Below are 20,418 nucleotides of genomic sequence, written 5' to 3' on the forward strand. Positions count from 1 at the left end.
TTAGCGCTCTGGGAGGAGGACACAATGGAGTTGTCAACCGTGATGGCGAGATCATGGAACGGGCAGTCCTTCCCCGGGAGGAAGAGCAGCTCCGTCTTGCCGAGGTTCAGCTTGAGGTGGTGATCCGTCATCCACACTGATATGTCTGCCAGACATGCAGAGATGCGATTCGCCACCTGGTCATCAGAAGGGGGAAAGGAGAAGATTAATTGTGTGTCGTCTGCATAGCAATGATAGGAGAGACCATGTGAGGTTATGACAGCATGGCAGCAACACATGACAACACAGCATGGTAGCAACACAACATGGCAGCAGCACAGGGTACACACATTTTTGGGCACAGACGACAGCAGCAAGAAGGCATAGACGACAATACATCACGCGAAGCAGCCACAACTGTCAGTAAGAGTGTCCATGATTGAGTCTTTGAATGAAGAGATGGACATAAAACTGTCCAGTTTGAGTGTTTGTTGCAGCTCGTTCCAGTCGCGAGCTGCAGCGAACTGAAAAGACGAGCGACCCAGGGATGTGTGTGCTTTGGGGACCTTTAACAGAATGTGACTGGCAGAATGGGTGTTGTATGTGGAGGATGAGGGCTACAGTACGTACTATAGGTATCTCAGATTTGTAAAACTTTTTTTTAACTAGGCAAGTCAATTAAGAACAAATTCTTATTTACAATGACGGCCGCCCTATGGGACTCCCAATCATGGCCGGTTGTGATACAGCCTGGAATCGAACCAGGGCCTGTAGTGTCACCTCTAGCACTGAGATGCAGTGCGTTAGACCGCTGCGCCACTCGGGAACCCAACATAGGGGGGAGTGAGGCCTAAGAGGGTTTTATAAATAAGCATCAACCAGTGGGTCCCGTACAGTGTGTGCTTGTGATTGCTGATGTACCTACTGTGTGTACTCTCTCTCTCTGTACCCCTGTCTAGATGCCTGAGGAGCAGGCCTTTAGTGTCCTGGTCAAGATCATGTTTGACTATGGACTCAGGGAGCTCTTCAAGCAGAATTTTGAGGATCTACACTGCAAGTTCTTCCAGCTGGAGCGACTCATGCAGGTGAGATGACGTGCGTGCGTGCTGAGTCCCGTGTAGGCTCAGTTGGTGGAGAATGGCGAGTTGTGGGTTCGATTCCCACGGGGGAACCAGTACGGGCTAAAGTAAAACATTTATCCACTCAATACTGTAAGTCGCTCTGCATAAGTGACTGAAATGTAACAAATGTGTGATACTCTCTGTGTTTCTCTACCTACTGTTACTGTAGTAATTGTTCTGCTCTCTCTCTCTCTCTCTCTCTCTCTCTCTCTCTCTGTCTCTATGTCTCTGTATCAGGAGTACACTGCTGCTGTTGATGCTTACTTTCGGGTAACGGTTTCTTTCTGTCTCTAACAGGAGTACATCCCAGACTTGTATAACCACTTCCTGAACGTGGGTCTGGAGGCTCATATGTACGCCTCTCAGTGGTTCCTCACGCTCTTCACAGCCAAGTTCCCCCTCTACATGGTGTTCCACATCATAGACCTGCTTCTCTGTGAGGTATCTATCTATCTCCCTCTAGCCCGATACACTCTGCTCTCTCCCTAACCCTCGCCCCATCCCTAACCCTTGTTCCCCTCCCTAACCCTCGTTCCCCTCCCTAACCCTCGTTCCCCTCCCTAACCCTAAACCCTCGTTCCCCTCCCTAACCCTCCCCCCTCCCCCTCCCTAACCCTCGTTCCCCTCCCCCTCCCTAACCCTCGTTCCCTCCCCCTCCCTAACCCTCGTTCCCCTCCCTAATCCTCGTTCCCCTCTCCGTAACCCTCACCCCTAACCCTCACTCTTCTTCATCACACTCACTCCTCTCCCTCAACCCTAACCCCTCTTCTGAACCCCCTAACCCTCACCTTTCTTCCTAACACTCACCATCTTCCTTACACCTCTCCCTAACCCTCTCCCCTCTTCCTAAACCTCCTTAACCCTCAACTCTCTTTCTAACCATAACATTCACCCTTCGTCCTTACCCATCTCCCTCACCCTTCTCCCTAAACCTCACCCTTCTCCCTAACCTTCACCCCTCTCCATAATCCTCACCCCTTTCCATAACCCTCACCGTTCTCCCTAAACCTCACCGCTCTCCCTAATCCTGACCCCTAACCTCACGCCTCTCTAACTCTCACCTCACCCCCACCCTGACCCCTAACCCTCACATCTCTCCCTAACCCTTGCCCCTCTCACTAACCCTCACCCCTAACCCTCACCGCCCTCCCTAACCCTCACATCCCTCTTTAACCCTCTCCCTAAACCTCACCTCTCTCCCTCATCCCTCTCCCTAATCCTGACCTCTAATCCTCACCCCTCTCCCTAACCCCCACCCTGACCTCTAACCCCTAACCCTCACCTCTCTCCCTAACCCCTCACTCCCTAACCCTCACGGCTCTCCCTAACCTCTAACCCTCACCCCTCTCCCTAACCCTCACCCCTTTCCCTAACCCTCACCCCTCTCCCTAACCCCTCGTCCTAACCCTGCATGTTCCACATAGACCTTGCCCCATCTGGACCTCTTCCTCCATTTACCCTTCTAATTCTGTGTTTCTACCCCAACTTCCTTTCTCTCTTTCTGGACTCAATCCCCCTTTCTCTGTCTTCCCCTAACCCTCTCCCACTATCTTTCTACTCTCAACTTCCTCTACATTCTGTCTCTCTACCAACCCTCTCCCTCTGTTTCTTTCTAGTCTCCCACGTGCCTCTCCTCTCCCCGCTTACCTCTGCTCTGTTCAGTAACAGTCTTTATTTTCTCTTCTGTCTCGCTCAGGGCATCAGTGTGATCTTCAATGTGGCTCTGGCTCTCCTGAAGGTGAGTTGCTGCCTCTGTGGAGACCTACACACGCGCACACAAACCGCCAGCCACGAGGCCGTGTTACCACAGCGGCGCACCGCAAGCTTAGACTTGGAGCCAAGGCTTCGATTTCATTCTAATCACATACACACACACGCCGTTCTTCTCACACCGTTCCTGCTGTGCTCTTGGCAGCAGTAATGTTACAGAGGGTTTTCCTGTGAGGGGGTTCTGGGCTGGAAAAGTCTCTCTGTCTCACCGTGTCCCTCCTCTCCTCTTCCAGACCTCGCGAGAAGACCTGCTGGCGACTGACTTTGAGGGGGCGCTCAAGTTCTTCCGAGTCCCAGTTCCCAAACGCTACCGCTCAGAGGAGAACGCTAAGAAACTTATGGAACTGGCCTGCAGCATGAAGGTACTGCATTATTCACAGCCTAAAATCCTGCGTATCCAGACTAACTGTCCGTGGAAACTACTGCCGCCGTTTTGAACCTACCCTGGCTATCTCCACCATGTCGTTTTCTCCTTAGTTTGAATTTACTATGGTTAATTAAGTCACTTAATTGTCCCCCATGATGAAATGGGGGGAGGGGGGATTTTGACGAAACTTGGGTGAATGATGCGTCTTGCCATGGATATCCCATGGATGATGCATCCTCACCATAAGATTTCGCATCATGTTAATGGTTAGATAAAGAGTCCGGGGAGAAACATTTGAATGAAAAAAGTAGAGTTAGGGAAAACCATTAAATATAAAACAGTAATTAAAAAGGAAAAACCGTGAAGTTGGCTAGCAACGCAACAAACTTTAGCAAGCCAGAATAACAGCAAACTGCATGTGCTCTCTCGTCAGGACACTGTTGTTCAGAAGAGCGAACACAATCACTTCAAACTGAACTAGCTGCATTTCCTTTCGTTTGACCTGTTTTCTATTGATAGTTCTTTGTATATAGCGTTTAAAAAATGATGCTGATTCATGATTTCGCCTGGCTGAGTGAAGCTGCCTGCCTGCCTGTGTCTCATTCCGACATGTTCATTACTATGGGACAGCTGGAGATCAAATCTTAATATTGAAACAATGGAGACAGACATCTAGGTTTATAGAAATCTCTGCTGTTGGAAACTAAATATTAGTCTAAAAGAAATGTGAGATAATGTCTAGATGCTTTTTATAGTGGAGATCTAGTTTATAAATTGCCTGGCTGGGCTGATGAGACAGTAGATTGCACAGTCAGATGGGGCAGAGTAAATAGCCATTTTAACGTCATAGATTTAGCTGGTGGTAATGTGGAATAGACACCAGCTGGAATGCGGTTTTAACCAATCGTCTGCTTTGGTAACCAGTTGATAATAGAACTAAGGCACCACTGGGTTTTGTGGTATATGTCCAATATACAAGGGCTAAGCGCTGTGTCCAGACACTCCGCAGTGCATAGTGCATAAGAACAATATACCACACTTCCTCTGGCATTTTAAATAACCAGTCAGAGGCAGTGTTGAGCTGCAATAGAAACTGACAGCTACAGTACACCTTCATAACCTTATGGCCTGAGCTCTCTCCTGGCCTAAGAAAGTCAGAAGTATTTACATCGTATATGGATTTGTATCGAAATATTTTGAAACGGACTGTATCTAAAATCATCTGAAATAATTGTCAGAAGTATCTGCTAATCCTAAACGACATACCTGTGCTCTGTCTGGTCTATGCTTAAGAATAATTATTTTTTTATCCCTTTACATGTGTATTTTGTATCTAAAAACATTTTTCTCAAAAGGGGTTGGCTTATCCTAAACTGCATTACGTAACACAAACAGTACACTAGGTTGAAGATTACCTGCGTCCTTGTCCTCTGATTCAGACAGGCTTTAGAACAGGTCGACCTCTCTTGTCACATCTTTTATAAGGGAGGGCATGGGGTCAGGCTTAAGGTCCTGCACTCTATGACCTCTGACCTTTTTTTTTGACAGGTCTGGTCACCCAGGGCTGGTCATCTGAAAGTTAGTCGTAGAGCAGGATTAGGATCTTAAGGGCTAAAAAGAGCAGGCAAGGTTCTCCTGGTGAGAGACACAGCCACACCCACCCACCCTCCCTCACACCCTCCCTCAGGGTGTCACAAATTCTGTCAGAGTTCAGCCCAGAGCCTGGCGGCATAATCAGGGACCTCTCCTCTCCCCCTCTTACCAGCCTAAACCACCCTGCTCTGCCCAACACTTTTCTCTGTACAAACCACTTTACAGAAGCAGGTAGCCAGATATGACTGTGCTCCGATTCAATTCTTTAGGCTTGAGGGAGTTTTCATAGCTCAAGCTAAACCAGCTGTTTCCTTCCAGCGATCTGCTGTGGCTTTTAGTAAGAGGGAGAGGCCTATTACTAAAGTGACCACACTCAGTATTTAGCACAGCCACTGTTTACAGGCAGTACACACCCACACACATACTTTGCATAGTGCATACATAGTGAAACACACACACAGCCTCAAACATGTACACACACATACACAGTGGAGGAGAGAGGGCACACCGGGGTCATACTGCTTTCCCCCACTCGCTCACTGACTGCATAGGTTGACATTTTTGGCCTTTTTAAAGGGGCAATTAGCAGTTGTTACATCCATTTTTGGACTCATAAATGAATGATTCTTGAAGAATATAACCTGTAAATGCGTCATGAGCTTAGTTTAACTGACGTACCCCATCAGAACCCACAATATAAGATTGTTTTACTCCAATGTTTGTGAACATAGCAAACATAAACAAACCGTATAGCCTCAAAAACATAGTTAAATCTATAATTTTGGTCAGACCCTGCATTCATAGCTTTGTCTATGAATTTGCGAGTGATTGCTTATCTCCTGCCCAATCTTTTTTTTACCAAAACAGTGGCGGGGTCTACACTGTTGTTTCAACTGCTGTTTGGCCCTTCGAGTTGATCATGTGTATGTGGGTACAGTATGCTAATTTCCGTCACGCTTTGTATAATGATAACATGCGCAAGGAAACTGACGGACACCCTCGTGTGCATGCAGTTATTTTATCTGCACAATTCTGTAAAAATAGCCTCATGGACATTTCTGGGGCTGCCGTGTCGAATCGAGTAAGTGACAATAGTCTCATCATGTCATAGGGTGTGTCAGTGACCCCGGTGAGTACAGTTCTGTTCCGTTGTTGTTCAGTCAGCAGAGATGCGCTGTGTTGTCAGTGACACGACCCAGTGTTCCTCTTCTGCTCGGATGGTTGCTCTGACAACAGCTGTCAGACTGGGACAGATTGGGGATCTGACTGGATGGGGGCACTTCCTGCCCTCAACACTCTTAACTTTCTCACACTGTGTCTGGTCTGGCTCAACCTCACTGTGCAACGTATGCATGTACGCTCTCTCTCTCTCTCGCTCACTCACTCACTCTCACTTTAATATACAAAAGGCTAGCATTCAAACTCATGTAGGCTGTGCTGTTCTAGAACGTAACCAGTAGCTACTAAGCCCTCATAGCATAGCAGGTGTGTCAGTGGTGTAGTGAAGCCAGTGTATCCTGAATAGCTGAATCTGCAGTCATCACTGGGACCATTATGGACCTGCTCCTCCACAACAGACCCGGTTCTGTACTGTGGGTCGTAGCCGCATACAGTATTTATGCCCCCTACATGCTGATTACAACATGCTGAGTGTGCTTTGAGAAACTGCTGCTCTTTGTACAAGGGCAGCAGTGGAGAGAAGTGAAAGGCAGGGCTTTTTGAAAGAGCTGTTGATAATCACACAGACAGAAGCATGGTTGTTCATGGTTATTATTGAAGTGCTGTACATGCAGCATAACCAACGAGTAACTCGTTCTTGACAAATATGCAGGTTTGTTTTATCAGTAAATTCCTATTTAGTTATTATCGACAGAGAGTCATCTGTTCTCTCTTTGGTCCTTTTTTGACATGTATTTTTCCATATTATAGACAGGTCTTGTGTGTTTTAATCAAATCAACTATATGCACTGAGCTTGTCTGATGCTTTAAGCACACTGTTTGATAAAATAATTAAGACACACAAGTGACCAACGTGCCATTGGAATAAAGGAGTGATGGTTGCTGATAATGGGCCTATGTAGATATTCTTTAAAAAATCTGCCGTTTCCAGCTACAATAGTAATTTACAACATTAACAAAGTCTACACTGTATTTCTGATCAATTTTATGTTATTTTACTGGACAAAAAAATGTGCTTTCCTTTCAAAAACAAGGACATTTAAAAGTGACCCCAAACTTTTGAACGGTAGTACTAGCCATCAGAGACACCCTGTCGCCTGGAGCTGTAACCAGGCTATGGGGAGCCCCCACAGCACTCGCAATGCCCTCACCCTTACCTCCTTGTTGTGTACTGTAGACCTACTGTAGACGTGGTCCAGTAACAGTGCATCTGTCTGTCCCTGTCTCTACAGATCAGTCAGAAGAAGCTGAAGAAGTACGAGAAGGAGTACCACGCCATGAGAGAGCAGCAGGAACAGCAGGAAGCTCCCATTGAGAGATACGAGGTACTATGCATGTTTTCCATTTGAGTCATTTAGCAGACGCTCTTACCCAGAGCGGGTTACAGTTGGTGCATTCATCTGAAAATCGCTGGGTGGGGGCAGCCACATATCACAGGGATAGAAAGTACATTTGTCCTCAAAGTAGCTATCGGTAGAGTCACACAGCATTGGCGTGAAGGAGTTGAGTTGGTCTCTTAAGTGGGCTGTGCACACAAACATCTACTTGTGCAAAGCCTCATTATCCATTACGTAGTTGTAATGCCAGGAATGTCTGGAGGGGAATTTGTGTACGGCAGCCAGGTCAATTTTTAATCTAGGCTTATTCTCAAAGGTTGTTATTTACAAGCATAGTTAAACATTATATATGTCACGAGTTGAGAGAAACAGGAAGAAGATCGGAGGATCTTCAATAGTGCAGCCCGGCAACAGGCTTCTCTCTCTCTCGCTATTCTCCACTCTTTCCACTCACTCACTCACTCACTCACTCACTCACTCACTCACTCACTCACTCACTCACTCACTCACTCACTCACTCACTCACTCTTTCCTTTCTCCACTCTCTCTCACTCTCGTCTCCTCTCCCAATCTTTCCACGTGTTCCTCTCACTCTCTCCTTCACCTACCCACTCCTACTTTCCTCCTCTGCCCTTTCCTTGTGTCCTGTAGAGGGAGAACCGTCGTCTCCAGGAGGCTAACATGCGTCTGGAGCAGGAGAATGATGACCTGGCCCATGAACTGGTCAGCAGCAAGATCGCCCTGCGCAAGGACCTGGACAACGTAAGGCTGACACATCATCCCAAAATTCACTTTCTTAGACCTGTGCAAGTATGTAAACGTGGGCGTGCGTGTGTGTGTGTGTGTGTGTGCGCTCGTACGTTTCCTGTTATCCAAAACCCATTTAGCTGTCAAATCCATTTTTAATTAAAATAAAAATGTTTTAACCTCCGATAGGTTTGTTGTTGTCATTTGGTATCAGCTATTGTCAGTTGACCTTGTCACTGTATCCATGTGTGCAACTGTCCCTCAGGCTGAGGAGAAAGCAGACGCTCTGAACAAGGAGCTGTTGATGACCAAACAGAAGCTGGTGGATTCGGAGGACGAGAAGAGGCGTTTAGAGGAGGAGTCTGCGCAGGTCTGTCTGTCTGGCTGGCTCTGTTTGTCTCTTCGTCCGTTTGTCTGTTCATCTGGCTGGCTGTCTCTGTCTGAAAATAATACTGCTGTCTTGGAAGGACAATAGAAGTTCACTGACAATGGAAGTGAATGTGTTGGATTGATCGATAACTAATTATTTTGAAGTGAACTGCCATTGTCCTCCGGAGTATTGCTGAATATTTTTTCCATCATCAGATTGCTTTTCTGTTCATGTACCTTGGTGGGAAAGCAGTATTCTCTCTCTCTCTTTGTCCGTCTCTTTAAGACAGGGGGATGGTGGGCTCCCCCATGTACTGTGGCCGTGGTCTGTGTTCCAAGGACATGACTTATCATCTAGCACAGGGCCTACTGTATTTCTCACTTACTTGTACAACTGTCTCAGGGGGCATCTGCCATTGCCACTGTCCTTCGCTGATGTCCTCTTGATGATTACATCTTTTCTACTCTCTGTGTGTGTGTGTTACTCCTTGAGTGTGTCACTACTGTACGCACTTTACAGGCCCAAGGACAGTTGACTCCTGTCCTGACGGAGATGAAGTCCTTATATTTTTAGGTTAGAGGTGAAGTTATTCATAATGTGTGTGATATCAAGTTGGTGTGCCTGTCTGTCTACAGCTGAAAGAGATGTGTAGACGGGAGCTGGACAAATCAGAGTCTGAGATAAAGAAGAATGGTTCCATCATAGGAGAGTACAAACAGGTACGGTTGACTATTGTATTCTCCCCATTCTGTATTCAATCCAATTTCATTCAAATGTATTTACAGAGTCCTTTTTACATCAGCAGATGTCCCAAAGTGCTATGCAGAAACCCAGCCTGGTGTTACATGGCCATTAAGGCCAGATCGTTCTTCAAGATGTTCAAATGTTCATAGATGACCAGCAGGGTCAAATAATAATCACAGTGGTTGTAGAGGGTGCAACGGGTCAGCACCTCAGGAGTAAATGTCAGTTGGCTTTTCATAGCCGAGCATTCAGAGGTCGAGACAGCAGGTGCGGTAGAGAGGGAGAGTCGAAAACAGCAGGTCCGGTAGCTCGTCCGGTGAACAGGTCAGGGTTCCATAGCTGCAGGCAGAGCAGTTGAAACTGGAGCAGCAGCATGACCAAGTGGACTGGGGACAGCCAGGAGTCATCAGGCCAGGTAGTCCTGAGGCATGATCTTCGGGCTCAGGTCCTCCGGGGGCGGGGGGAGTTAAATTCACACAGGACACCAGATAAGACAGGAGAATTACACCAGATATAACAGACTGACCCGGCACATAGACTATTGCACCATAGATACTGGAGGCTGAGACGGGTGGGTCAGGGGTCACTGTGGCCCCATACGATACCCCCGGATAGGGCCAACCAGGCAGGTCATAACGGCACCCACTTTGCCAAAGCACAGCCCCCACACCACTAGAGGGATATCATCAGACCACAAAAATACTACCCCGAGACAAGGCTGAGTATAGCCCACGAAGATCTCCTCCACTGTACGAGCTAGAGGGCTCACAAAACTGGACAGGAAGATCACGTCTGTGACTCAACCCACTCAAGTGATGCACCCCTCCTAGGGACGGCATGGAAGAGCACTAGTAAGCCATTGACTCAGCACCCGTAATAGGGTCAGAGGCAGAGAATCGCAGTGGAGAGAGGGGAGCCGGCCAGGCAGAGACAGCAAGGGCGGTTTGTCAATCTTTCACTCCAGTGCCTTGCCGTTCACCTTTGCACCTCTGGGCCAGACTACACCCAAACATAGGACCTACTGAAGAGATGAGTCATCAGTAAAGACTTAACCTCTCTGGGATATGTGGGACTGTAGCGTCCCACCTCGCCAACAGCCAGTGAAATTGCATGGCACCAAATTCAAAACAACAGAAATCCCATAAATAAAATTCCTCAAACGTACAAGTATTTTACACCATTTTAAAGATAAACTTCTTGTAAATCCAGCCACAGTGTCCGATTTCAAATAGGCTTTACGGCGAAAGCACACCAAACGATTATGTTAGGTCAACACCAAGTCACAGAAAACCATACAGCCATTTTCCAGCCAAGGAGAGGACTCATTAAATTAATCACTAACCTTTGATGATCTTCATCAGATGGCACTCACATGACTTCATGTTACACAATAAATGTGTGTTTTGTTTTGTTCTTTATGTCCAAAAATCTCATTGGAAATTGGTGTGTTATGATCAGAAATGCATTGTCTCAAACAAACATCCGGTGAAAGTGCAGAGAGCCACATCAAATTACAGAAATACTCATAATAAACATTGATAAAAGATACAAGTGTTAAGCATGGAAATATAGATAAACTTCTCCTTAATACAACCGCTGTGTCAGATTTCAAAAAGGCTTTACGGTGAAAGCACACCTTGCGATTATGTTAGGTCAGTGCTAGTCACAGAAAAACATCCAGCCATTTTCCAAAGAAGGAGAGGTGTCAGAAAAGTCAGAAATAGCGTTATAAGTATTCACTTACCTTTGATGATCTTGATCGGAATGCACTCCCAGGAATCCCAGTTCCACAATAAATGTTTGTTTTGTTCGATAAAGTCCATCATTTATGTCCAAATACCTCCTTTTTCGTTCAGCCCAGTAATCCAAATGCATAATGCGCGATCACTTGTTCAGACAAAATGTCCAAAAAGTTCTATTACAGTTCATAGAAACATGTCAAACGATGTATAGAATCAATCTTTAGGATGTTTTTATCATAAATCTTCAATAATGTTCCAACCGGAGAATTCCTTTGTCTTTAGAAATGCAATGGAACGCAGCTACCTCTCACGGGCGCTCGCGTGATCAGCTCATGGCACTCTGCCAGACCTCTAGCTCAAACAGCTCTCATTCTCTCCTCCTTCACAGTAGAAGCCTCAAACAAGGTTCTAAAGACTGTTGGCATCTAGTGGAAGCCTTAGGAGGTGCAATATTACCCCATATACACTGTATATTCGATAGGCAATGACTTGAAAAACTACAAACCTCAGATTTCCCACTTCCGGGTTGGATTTTTTCCTCAGGTTTTTGCCTGCCATATGAGTTCTGTTATACTCACAGACATCATTCAAACAGTTTTAGAAACTACAGAGTGTTTTCTATCCAAATATACTAATTATATGCATATTCTAGCTTTTGCGCCTGAGTAGCAGGCAGTTTACTCTGGGAACCTTATTATCCTAGCTACTCAATACTGACCCCCAGTCCCAAAGAAGTTAAAGACCGAGTCTGTCTCTCACATGGAAAGGCAGACCATTCCATAAAAATGGAGATAGGAGAAAGCTCTACCTCCAGCTGTTTGCTTAGGAATTTCAGAGACAATAAGGAGGCCTGCGTCTTGAGAATGTTGCATATGTGTAGATATGTACAGCATGACCAAATCGGAGAGATGGGTAGGAGCAAGCCCATGTAATGCTTTGTAGGTTAGCAGTAAAACCTAGCCCTAGCCTTAACAGGAAGCCAGTGTAGAGAGGCTTGCACATATGATACATTTCTTTGGTTCTCGTCAAGATTCTAGCAGCCTTGTTTAGCACTAACTGAAGTTTATTTAATGCTTTGTCCAGGTAGCCAGAGAGTACAGACTTGCAGTGGTCTAATCTAGAAGTGACAAAATCATGGATTATCTTTTCTGCATAATATTTGGACAAAATGTTTCAGATTTTTTGCAATGATACGAAGATGGGAAAAAGCTGTCCTTGAAATATTATTGATATTTTTGTCAATAGAGAGAAATCAGGGTCCAGAGTAACGCCGGGATCTTTCACAGTTTTATTTGAGACGACTGTACAACCATCAAGATTAATTGTCAGATGAATTTGTTTCTTCGGACCTAGAACTAGCATCTCTGTTTTGTCCAAGTTTAAATGGAAAACATTTGCCGCCATCCACTTCCTTATGTCTGAAACACAGGTTTCCAGGGTAGGCAATTTTGGGGCTTCAACATGTTTCATCGAAGTGTGTCGTCCGCATAGCAGTGAAAGTTGGCATTGTGTTTCTGAAAGACATCACCATGAGGTAGAATATATTGTGAAAACAATAGTGGTCCTAAAACAGAACCTCGAGGAACGCCGAAACGTACAATTGATTTGTCAGAGACGAACTGATATCTTACTGACAGACAAGATCTAAACCAGGCTAGAACTTGTCCATGTAGACCAATTTGGGTTTCTAATCTCTCCAAAATAATGTGGTAATCGATGGCGTCAAAAGCAGCACTAAGGTCTAGAAGCATGAGGACAGATGCAGAGCCTTGCTCTGACGCCATTAAAAGTTAATTTTCCACATCACAAGGGCAGTCTCAGTGCTATGATGGGGTCTAAAACTAGACTGAAGCATTTCGTTTACATTATTTCTCTTCAGGAAGGCAGTGAGTTGCTGTGCAACAGCTTTTTCTAAAATTCTTGAGAGGAATGAGAGATTCAATATTGGCCGATTTGATTTTTTTTACATTTTACGGGTCAAGGTTGGGCTTTTTCAGAGGCTTTATTACTGCCACCTTTTAGTGAGTTTGGTACACATCCGGTGGATAGGGAGACATTTATTATGTTCAACATAGGAGGGCCAAGCACAGGAAGTAGATCTTTCCATAGTTTATTTGGAATGGGATCCAGTATGCAGCTTGACGGTTTAGAGGCCATGACTATTTTCATGAATGTGTCAAGAGATACAGGATTTAAAAAACTTGAGTGTCTCCAATGATCCTAGATCCTGACAGAAATACGCAGGTTTTATTCTCACCATTCTCTCCATTCTGTATTCTCTGCATTCTGTATTCTCTCCATTCTGTATTCTCTCCATTCTGTATTCTCTCCATTCTGTATTCTCTCCATTCTGTATTCTCTGCATTCTGTATTCTCTCCATTCTGTATTCTCTCCATTCTGTATTCTCTCCATTCTGTATTCTCTGCATTCTGTATTCTCTCCATTCTGTATTCTCTCCATTCTGTATTCTCTCCATTCTGTATTCTCTCCATTCTGTATTCTCTCCATTCTGTATTCTCTCCATTCTGTATTCTCTCCATTCTGTATTCTCTGCATTCTGTATTCTCTCCTCTGATGGCAACATCCTATTGATTTATCCTATCTATTTATTATTTGTCAGGGACCATGTAAACATGCTATTGCACCTGATTAAGATAGATGGCAAATTTTCATCTGGGCAGAAAACAAACATTAATACATCACACTATTAATATATATATATATTGAACAAAAATATAAATGCAACAATTTCAACAATTTTACTGAGTTACAGTTCATATAAGGAAATCAGTCAATTTAAATAAAGAAATTAGGCCCTAATCTATGGATTTCACATGACTGGGAATACACATATGCATCTGTTGGTCACAGATTCTTTAACAAAAGGTATGAGTGTGGATCAGAAAACCAGTCAGTATCTGGTGTAACCACCATTTGACTCAAGCTGTGCGACACATCTCCTTCCTATAGAGTTGATCAGGCTGTTGATTGTTGCCAGTGGAATGTTTTCCCACTCTTCTTCAATGGCCGTGCGAACACGCTGTCGTACACATCACCATCACTCTGTTCACAACGTTGACATCAGCAAACCGCTCGCCAACAATGCCTTACACGAGGTCTGCATTTGTGAGGCCAGTTGGCCGTACTGCCAAAATCTCTAAAGCGATGTTGGGAGCTGGCTTATGGTAGAGAAATTAACATTAAATTTTCTGGCAACACCTCTGGTGGACATTCCAGCAGTCCAGCGTGCCAATTTCACGGTCCCACAAAACATGAGACATTTGTGGCATTGTGTTGTGTGACAAAACTGCACATTTTAGAGCAGCTTTTTTTAAATTGTCCCCCAGCACAAGGTGTGTAACGATCATGCGGTTTAATCAGCTTCTTGATATGCCACACATGTCAGGTGGATGGATTATCTTGGCAAAAGAGAGCTGCTCACTCACGGGGATGTAAACAAATGTGTCCAACAATTTTTTTTCTTTGGGTTTGCCTTGATGCTAGCCAAGGTATTCTCTCACACTGGTTGAAAGGTTGTTCTATTATCTAGACGCTCTGATTGAAAAGATTTGGTGGACCGAGACTGAGTTGAACAGTCCCCTTCTGTTATCCACTTATCCACAGTTTATTTTGTAATCAGTAAAACCAATTATATACAGTGGCAAGAAAAAATATGGAATTAATTGGATTTCTGCATAAATTAGTCACAGAATTTGATCTGATTTTCATCGTAGTCCGAATACCTATATAAACCTTGAATTGCTGATACTATTTAAGGAAAATGTTTATACATGTTAAATGTTTATGCTTAGCTCACATAATATATCATTTAAAAGTATGTAAGGTGTATGGAATAGAATACATGTGGCAAAAACTAATATAGACATTAATAAATGCATTTATATAGCTTCCAAAATAGGTTTTACAATGATGGGGGAGTACTAAGATGGCTGCACGGTGGCTCTAGTCAACACAGTCCTCTAGTTGATATATAAATCGTTGAGTAAAGCTTGTCCTATCCATAGGTTTAATTCCTCAACACAAACTTCAGTTGACATAGCCAAAGCTAGATTACACAACACTGAGGGCGTAAAAGGTACTGAGGGCCAACAGAAATAGTCTCACTATTTGAAAAACAGATGTAGCTACCTTTGGACAGGAATCTAAAAATATAGGAAACAGAAAATGACAGAAAATGATCAAATTGATGGTAGCAGCTCCGCTGGCTGCGATGTGCCAGTTGAAAGCAGCTCTTCGGATCAGAAAGCAGAAAAACGGTGAGGAGATGTGGTTCTTTAAAAATAGTTTCTCTCTGGTCCCCATTGCGGTGCTGAGGCTGTTTTAATAGGCCTCCTAACAGTGTGATGTATGGTAGAGTGTGATAATAGGTTCCTGTGAACTGATCTGGGACCAGCAGCAGGCTGGAGATCACACACACATCAGGAATAGCAGGTTGACAGACGGAGACAGACGGGTGTGTTGAGGAAAAGCTCGTTCCAAGGATCAGGCAGAGCTAATTTTCCTGTTTTTAAATGTTTATTCAAGCAATTGCAATGAATTTTACTCTCCAGATATACCAGGGAGGAACTTGATTATTTACAAGTCATACAGTCTTTTATATACTTATTCTTCACAAAGAGCTGTTTACCTCTCGTAGGGGGAGGTACGCTTACAAAAGAGCTGAGGTAATTGGCTCCACTGTCTTAGAATAGTACAAACAACAACAGCTCTCACAGCCGATGATAGAGGAGTGATAAGATCTTTAAAGCCTGAACAGAGGAAACTACATTTTCCCCTGGCTAGGTTTTTAGTGCCTTACACATAAAGAGCCAGTAATATATCACTCATCCGTGCGGTATGTAAAGAGGGCACTGGACAGCTGTGGTATTATTCAACATAAGCATTTTGCACAGAATTAGACTGTAACAAAACAATTTTGCTCTAGCAGGTTGGGAACAAGTAGAGCAAGGGGAAGATGTGCAGGCTTTTGTTCTAGCCCAGTACTCACACACCTGATTCCATAATCGAAGCCCTTCATACGTTGCATTGGGTGTGTTTGTACTGAGCTGGACCAAAGCCTGAAAAACCCTAGTTGGCAGGGTTGTTAGCTAGACTGTCTGGCGGAGGCAAGGGTCTTGCCTTGATGATCTAAACCATTTATAACCTGCCCACAACAAAGGCTTAATAATCCCAGAGCTAAAACCCCTTCCCTCCAAATAACCACAAAACTATAAGTGACTGAGACACCATGTCTCTGTCTCTTCTCTCTGATTGCAATCATTAATAACACATTGTTTGTTAATTACAGTAGCTTATGCATGGTAATGAATTTCTGTTTTTAGTGTTGCCTAATCGCTCCGGCAACCTATTTTAACCATATTCGTGGCGATGAATCAGGCTTTCTCTAAATTAAGATGTGTGTGTGGTGTTGCAGCGGTGACAGGGAGGGCGGAGTGGGATAGATGGGATTTCTTGGGTGAAAGGGGGGTGATCAAATTGATAAAATGTTCCAGTTAGGATGGTTAATTTCCCATCGATCTCCCTGTGTCCACCTCCCTGCGGTAAGGTGGGCGCATGGGGTGGGTTGTATTCATAAGGGCACACCGTAGCCAGACATTTTCCAACGGACAAAGAGTGTTTCTTATTCGACAAGTTCAGGCAGTCCCTCCCTGTTTCAGTCAGTTTTCTTCCGCGTGGTGCCTAACGAATACTCCCCCGGTGCAGAGTAGGGCCGGCCGGATGGTTAGGTAATCCTCTAATGACAGGAGTTGTGTAGTTGAGTTAATACACTTAACTGTAAGAGGATAGAGCCCACGGCCTGCCCGGGATGACACTCACATTCAGATGAGGGAGGATTCGTGGAAAGGTGTTTTGAGATTCGCCCTGTGTTCTAACCTCTTGACCTTTGACCTCTATGTTGACCCCTTTAGATCTGCTCCCAGCTCAGTGAGCGTCTGGAGAAACAGCAGGCAGCCAACAAGGGAGAGCTGGAGAAGATTCGGGTGAGACCATGTCACAGGACATCACACCATCACATGACAGACTGCTCAATCACGTGACATACCGCTGTTTTCAAATGTGCATGCTTTCTTTGTGTGGCTGTGCGAGTGAGTGTCGTATTCATTTTTTATTTATTGTCCTTACGCTTAGCAAGTTAACATTAGCTGCTAAGTTTATTTTTGTCTGTATGTATACAGGTTAGTCTCATTGAGATCAAATTTATTTTACAAGAGACCCAAGTATGACAGCCCCCGCACCTCTCCGAAACCTGTGTGAAAATGACAGGGGGAATGGGAGGGAGATACCTGTGTGAGCTAGCTGGAAAGTGAGGAAGCCCCAGTGATGTCGTTTTGTAAACTGTGCCTGCTCTTAGATGCTCCGATTTGCGTGGTGTATCGTTGTGGTACAACATGTGACCTGGTTTAACCTGTGTCTGGGTCTCTCTCACTCCAGTTGAAGGTAAAAGGCTGGGAGAAGTGCAGTATCTTGTTGAACAGAGAGGTTTGTCTGAAGGGATAGGTTTAGAGGTCTACTGGTGTAAGCTGTGCCTGCCTGGTATAACTGGTGTCCTGGTCCCTCCCCTGTACAGGTGAAGGTAGAAGGCTGGGAGAAGTGCAGTATCTTGTTGAACAGAGAGGTTTGTCTGAAGGGATAGGCTTAGAGGTCTACTGGTGTAAGCTGTGCCTGACTGGTATAACTGGTGTCCTGGTCTCTCCCCTGTACAGGTGAAGGTAGAAGGCTGGGAGAAGTCACTTGCCTCTATGGTGTAGCCATGTTTTAACCCGTGACCCCGCTCTATGCGGTCTCTCCCCTACAGATGAAAGTCGAAGGCTGTGAAAAGTGCTCCATCCTGTTCAGCAAGGAGGGTCGTCTGAAGGCAGCGAGGAAGCTGAAGGAGGGCAGTGAGGAGGAGACGGACGAGGAGAAGGAGGCTCTGAAGAACCAGCTCAGAGAGATGGAGCTGGAACTGGCCCAGACCAAACTACAGCTGGTGGAGGCAGAGTGCAAGATACAGGTATTAGGCTCACTTCAAAATACTTCTGCTTAAATTGTTGTCATCCGCACTGTAGCTACCCACATAGACTAAACTCAGCTGAGATCCTCGATCAGTTCATTTAAATCCTAACAGTTCACGATTTCATTACTGAAGGGAGTTTGAGGCAATACACGTTTTCATTCATTCTAGTTTTAATCTCCTGTTTCCTTACACCAGGCTGGCCCTGCAGCTCCAGCCCATTGCCTAACCTCTTCCCGGTACGTTTTCTCCCCCCGCAGGACTTGGAGCACACCCTGGGTCTGGCTCTCAACGAGGTCCAGGCTGCTAAGAAGACCTGGTTCAACAGAACCTTAACCTCCATCAAGACTGCGACGGGAGCACAGGGCAAGGAGACAACCTAACTTGAGACACTCCTTCTCGACCATAGACTGTCTCCTTCTCCCCACCCTGCTCCCAAACCTCCCCCTCCCAGCCTCCCCCTCCTTCTCCTAGTCAGAGGTACCACCCACTCACTGGACTGGAGCAAACCAAACCTCACCGTGACACGACGGGGGTTTTAAAAAAAGGACTAAGCTCAAAGGTACCACTGCCCCAAACGAAACAGCGTACTTAATTAAAAAAGAAAAGAGAGGTTTCAACGTTAGTCTTTATACTACTGATATTTAACAGGTAAGGAAGGGGCTTTCTAGAGAGCTACCTGAACTGTCCTTCCAGTCCAGACCTGGGAAATACAATCTATTTTACTGTCCTCTCTAGACTGCTTGCACAAACAACTCCAACTGTAATCGAAGTACTACGAGTGCTAACCGACAGCCTCTTGCTTTTTCTCGTTTCCGTTCTACGATACCTTTCTTTTCTATATGTGTATGATTATGAACACGCTCATGTATAGACGTGTGTCTGTGAAGACTGAGCACACCAGAGTGTATGTATGCGTGTGAACATTTAGCCGAATGTGTGTGTGTGTGTGCATGTTTGTGTGACTGACGATGGTTCTGAGTGTGTGGCGGTGAACCTGTGAAGCTCGGAGTGCGAGTTTAGTGTATGAAAAGTGGGTGCTGTATAGTGTGCGGAGGTTGGCGCTATATGAGGAGGAAGAGGAACTTATTGACAAAGCCTTGATGCGAAGGGTTAAGGTGAACATAATGTACAGCATAACAGTAGATATATTAGCAACAGCCTGGGGTCTGTCCGACCGGTTGTGCAGTAGCAGACGGAGGCCACTAGTGGGCCATGTCCTGGTGGTCCTGACGCAGTCCTCACAATGCGCTTTCTGGGCCGGGACAGGCTGGGCTCAAAGCATGGGGGCTCCGAGGCTGGAGCTGCAGATATAGAGATATGGGTGTGGCCCTCCCTTGGCTCAGATCCCACCCCACACACTCTTTCCCTCCACGGCTGTGTCTGAAATGGCACGTTGGACGCGGCTCATCACTCCTCCACTCTTGAGACCAGCTGCTCCTCTGGGGTTCCTAGATGACCCCTCATGACCTCATCGGTCGAGGTTATGTTTTATGCCGTGTTATTGTAGCTCCATGACACGCCCCCCTCCCCCCCAGACCTAGTCAGTGACCCCACTCTCTCCAACATAGACGTAAACACACACAGACGTTACAGGCACCTACCTATGTACACTCTGACTCCACTCTCCCAATGTAGACATATACACATCACAGCCAGCCACCTACACTTCTGAAAAGGAGAGAACTGGCGATATGACACACGCATGTCATCTGGTCATCAGTCACAGGCTGTGTGCTTATGTGGGAGACAGAGGGTCAGACAGAGACATAACTGTTGGGGCTCATCAAAGTTCAGAGGTCGTTGGAGATCAAGCTGGCATTCTCCCTAAAGGAGTCTGGGGCACGTTGCGGGATGTCATGAACAGAGCTGACATGATTCCTTGTTTTACATGTTTGCTCGACATAATATATTTCTATCTGAACGCTCCCTGGTTAGAGCTCTGTGTCCATATTAGGGAAGGTCCTACTCTCTACTGACAGTCCGTGTGTGGGTTTGTGGTGGGAGGAGCGGTCTTTGCACCTTAATATTCATATTTATAACGTATGGGATCCGGCTAAGCTTGCTTAAGTCTGTGTTGATGTCAGTGGAAGAAGTAAGGCCTGTGCAATGTGCTGAGAACAGAGGCTGCTCCGTAAGGCACTGGGTTGTACATAAAAAGCATTCTGATGATGAGTTTTTGTCTATTCTTTTGTATTTCTACTCTCCGCTGTAAACTGTACTAATTAATAATGTTGCCTAAAATAATTAAGGACTGTGTTACAGATTAATGATGATCATAATGTATGTTTTTTGCTCAAAGCTTCCTTTGCTTTAAATGTCAGGCAAAACCTCTGTCTCATCCATAACATGCCAAAATGTACCTTCTTTCATCCAACATTACTGAACGTGTGGAACATTGTACTAGTGTAGGTTGCATTACTCTGCATTTCAATATAAAGCTATGAACACAG

At 45.3% G+C, this 20,418-nt stretch overlaps 1 protein-coding gene across 5 annotated transcripts in view; it reads left to right on the top strand.

Annotated features, from left to right (window-relative positions):
* LOC115127402 (rab GTPase-activating protein 1) overlaps window positions 1-20,418 on the top strand; it is a 111,686-nt gene extending 91,268 nt beyond the window's left edge. For all 5 annotated transcript variants that reach the window (XM_029657021.2, XM_065017644.1, XM_029657041.2 and 2 more), the window contains 11 exons: window positions 939-1,064; window positions 1,398-1,541; window positions 2,797-2,838; window positions 3,104-3,232; window positions 7,242-7,334; window positions 7,998-8,108; window positions 8,359-8,463; window positions 9,099-9,182; window positions 16,881-16,952; window positions 17,768-17,965; window positions 18,226-20,418. In XM_029657021.2, the coding sequence (XP_029512881.2) occupies window positions 939-1,064; window positions 1,398-1,541; window positions 2,797-2,838; window positions 3,104-3,232; window positions 7,242-7,334; window positions 7,998-8,108; window positions 8,359-8,463; window positions 9,099-9,182; window positions 16,881-16,952; window positions 17,768-17,965; window positions 18,226-18,348 (1,227 nt within the window). In that variant the 3' untranslated portion in view covers window positions 18,349-20,418. The remainder of the gene's footprint in view (window positions 1-938; window positions 1,065-1,397; window positions 1,542-2,796; window positions 2,839-3,103; window positions 3,233-7,241; window positions 7,335-7,997; window positions 8,109-8,358; window positions 8,464-9,098; window positions 9,183-16,880; window positions 16,953-17,767; window positions 17,966-18,225) is intronic.

This window comes from Oncorhynchus nerka, linkage group LG4, assembly GCF_034236695.1.
Source record: "Oncorhynchus nerka isolate Pitt River linkage group LG4, Oner_Uvic_2.0, whole genome shotgun sequence".
Lineage (NCBI taxonomy): Eukaryota > Metazoa > Chordata > Actinopteri > Salmoniformes > Salmonidae > Oncorhynchus > Oncorhynchus nerka.